The sequence below is a fragment of the Passer montanus genome, unplaced genomic scaffold, assembly GCF_014805655.1.
Source record: "Passer montanus isolate IOZ18808 unplaced genomic scaffold, ASM1480565v1 scaffold975, whole genome shotgun sequence".
Taxonomy (NCBI): domain Eukaryota; kingdom Metazoa; phylum Chordata; class Aves; order Passeriformes; family Passeridae; genus Passer; species Passer montanus.
Genome location: NW_024375201.1, coordinates 1,989 through 2,941, shown reverse-complemented (window position 1 = coordinate 2,941; position 953 = coordinate 1,989). Strand labels below are relative to the sequence as shown.

Here is a 953-nt window from a genome sequence, read left to right as displayed (position 1 = left end):
TAAAACAAAGTCAAACAACTCAAGGAAAGCGTCAAAAACAGCTCAAAACGCCCCAAAATGGCGGGAATTGAGCCCAGATTCCTTTATTGGGCTCAGGAGTTGGCGTTGGGCCCCTTCTTCTTGCCGAAGGTGGGCACGACGTTGACGAAGCGCCGGTTGTACTGCATGCGCCGCTTGGCCCGCCCCGTCTTCTTCTTCTTCTTCTCCTGCTTGGCCACCTGGTGGGAACCGGGGGGTCAGGGGGGGTCCCCAAAACCCCGGCAGGGTCCCCGAGCCCCGCGGGGGTCCCTAAAGGCGGGGGGAGCCCCCTCAGAGCTCACCTTGGGGGTCTGGCCCCTCACTTTGCCGGCGCGGGCGAGCGAGCCGTGCACCTTCCCTGGGGGGAGAAGGAATTTGGGGTGTCGGGGGGTCGTTTTGTTAATTAGCACACGCTAATTAGCGTTCTCCCCCCCGTAATTACCGCCCAGCAGGCGCGTGGAGAGGTCCAGGGTGGTGAATTCGGGGAGGGGGCTCTGCCCCAGCGCGGCCTCATCCTCCAGGGGGGTCCCGGCGTGGAGCAGCACTTGGTCCTCGGGGGGGACCCCCGAAAGCTCGGCCACCCTCTCCTGGGGGAGGGGGACAGACGGGGGGGGTCAGCACCCCGAAATCCGGGGGGGATTGGGGAGGGGGGCAGCCCGAACGGGGGGGGCTCACCTTGATCTGTAATTAGCGTTCTCCCCCCACGGAATTACCGCCCAGCAGGCGCGTGGAGAGGTCCAGGGTGGTGAATTCGGGGAGGGGGCTCTGCCCCAGCGCGGCCTCATCCTCCAGGGGGGTCCCGGCGTGGAGCAGCACTTGGTCCTCGGGGGGGACCCCCGAAAGCTCGGCCACCCTCTCCTGGGGGAGGGGGACAGACGGGGGGGGTCAGCACCCCGAAATCCGGGGGGGATTGGGGAGGGGGGCAGCCCGAACGG

At 66.6% G+C, this 953-nt stretch overlaps 1 protein-coding gene across 1 annotated transcript; it reads right to left on the bottom strand.

Moving 5' to 3' along the window:
- Positions 1 to 25: 25 nt before the first annotated feature.
- On the bottom strand, positions 26 to 876 carry FAU (FAU ubiquitin like and ribosomal protein S30 fusion; the record flags this gene model as incomplete). The annotated part of the gene is made up of 5 exons (XM_039696372.1): positions 26 to 218; positions 321 to 376; positions 461 to 605; positions 694 to 699; positions 835 to 876. Coding segments are annotated over 5 exons (375 nt in total), but the record flags the coding sequence as incomplete, so codon positions are not given.
- Positions 877 to 953: the final 77 nt, after the last annotated feature.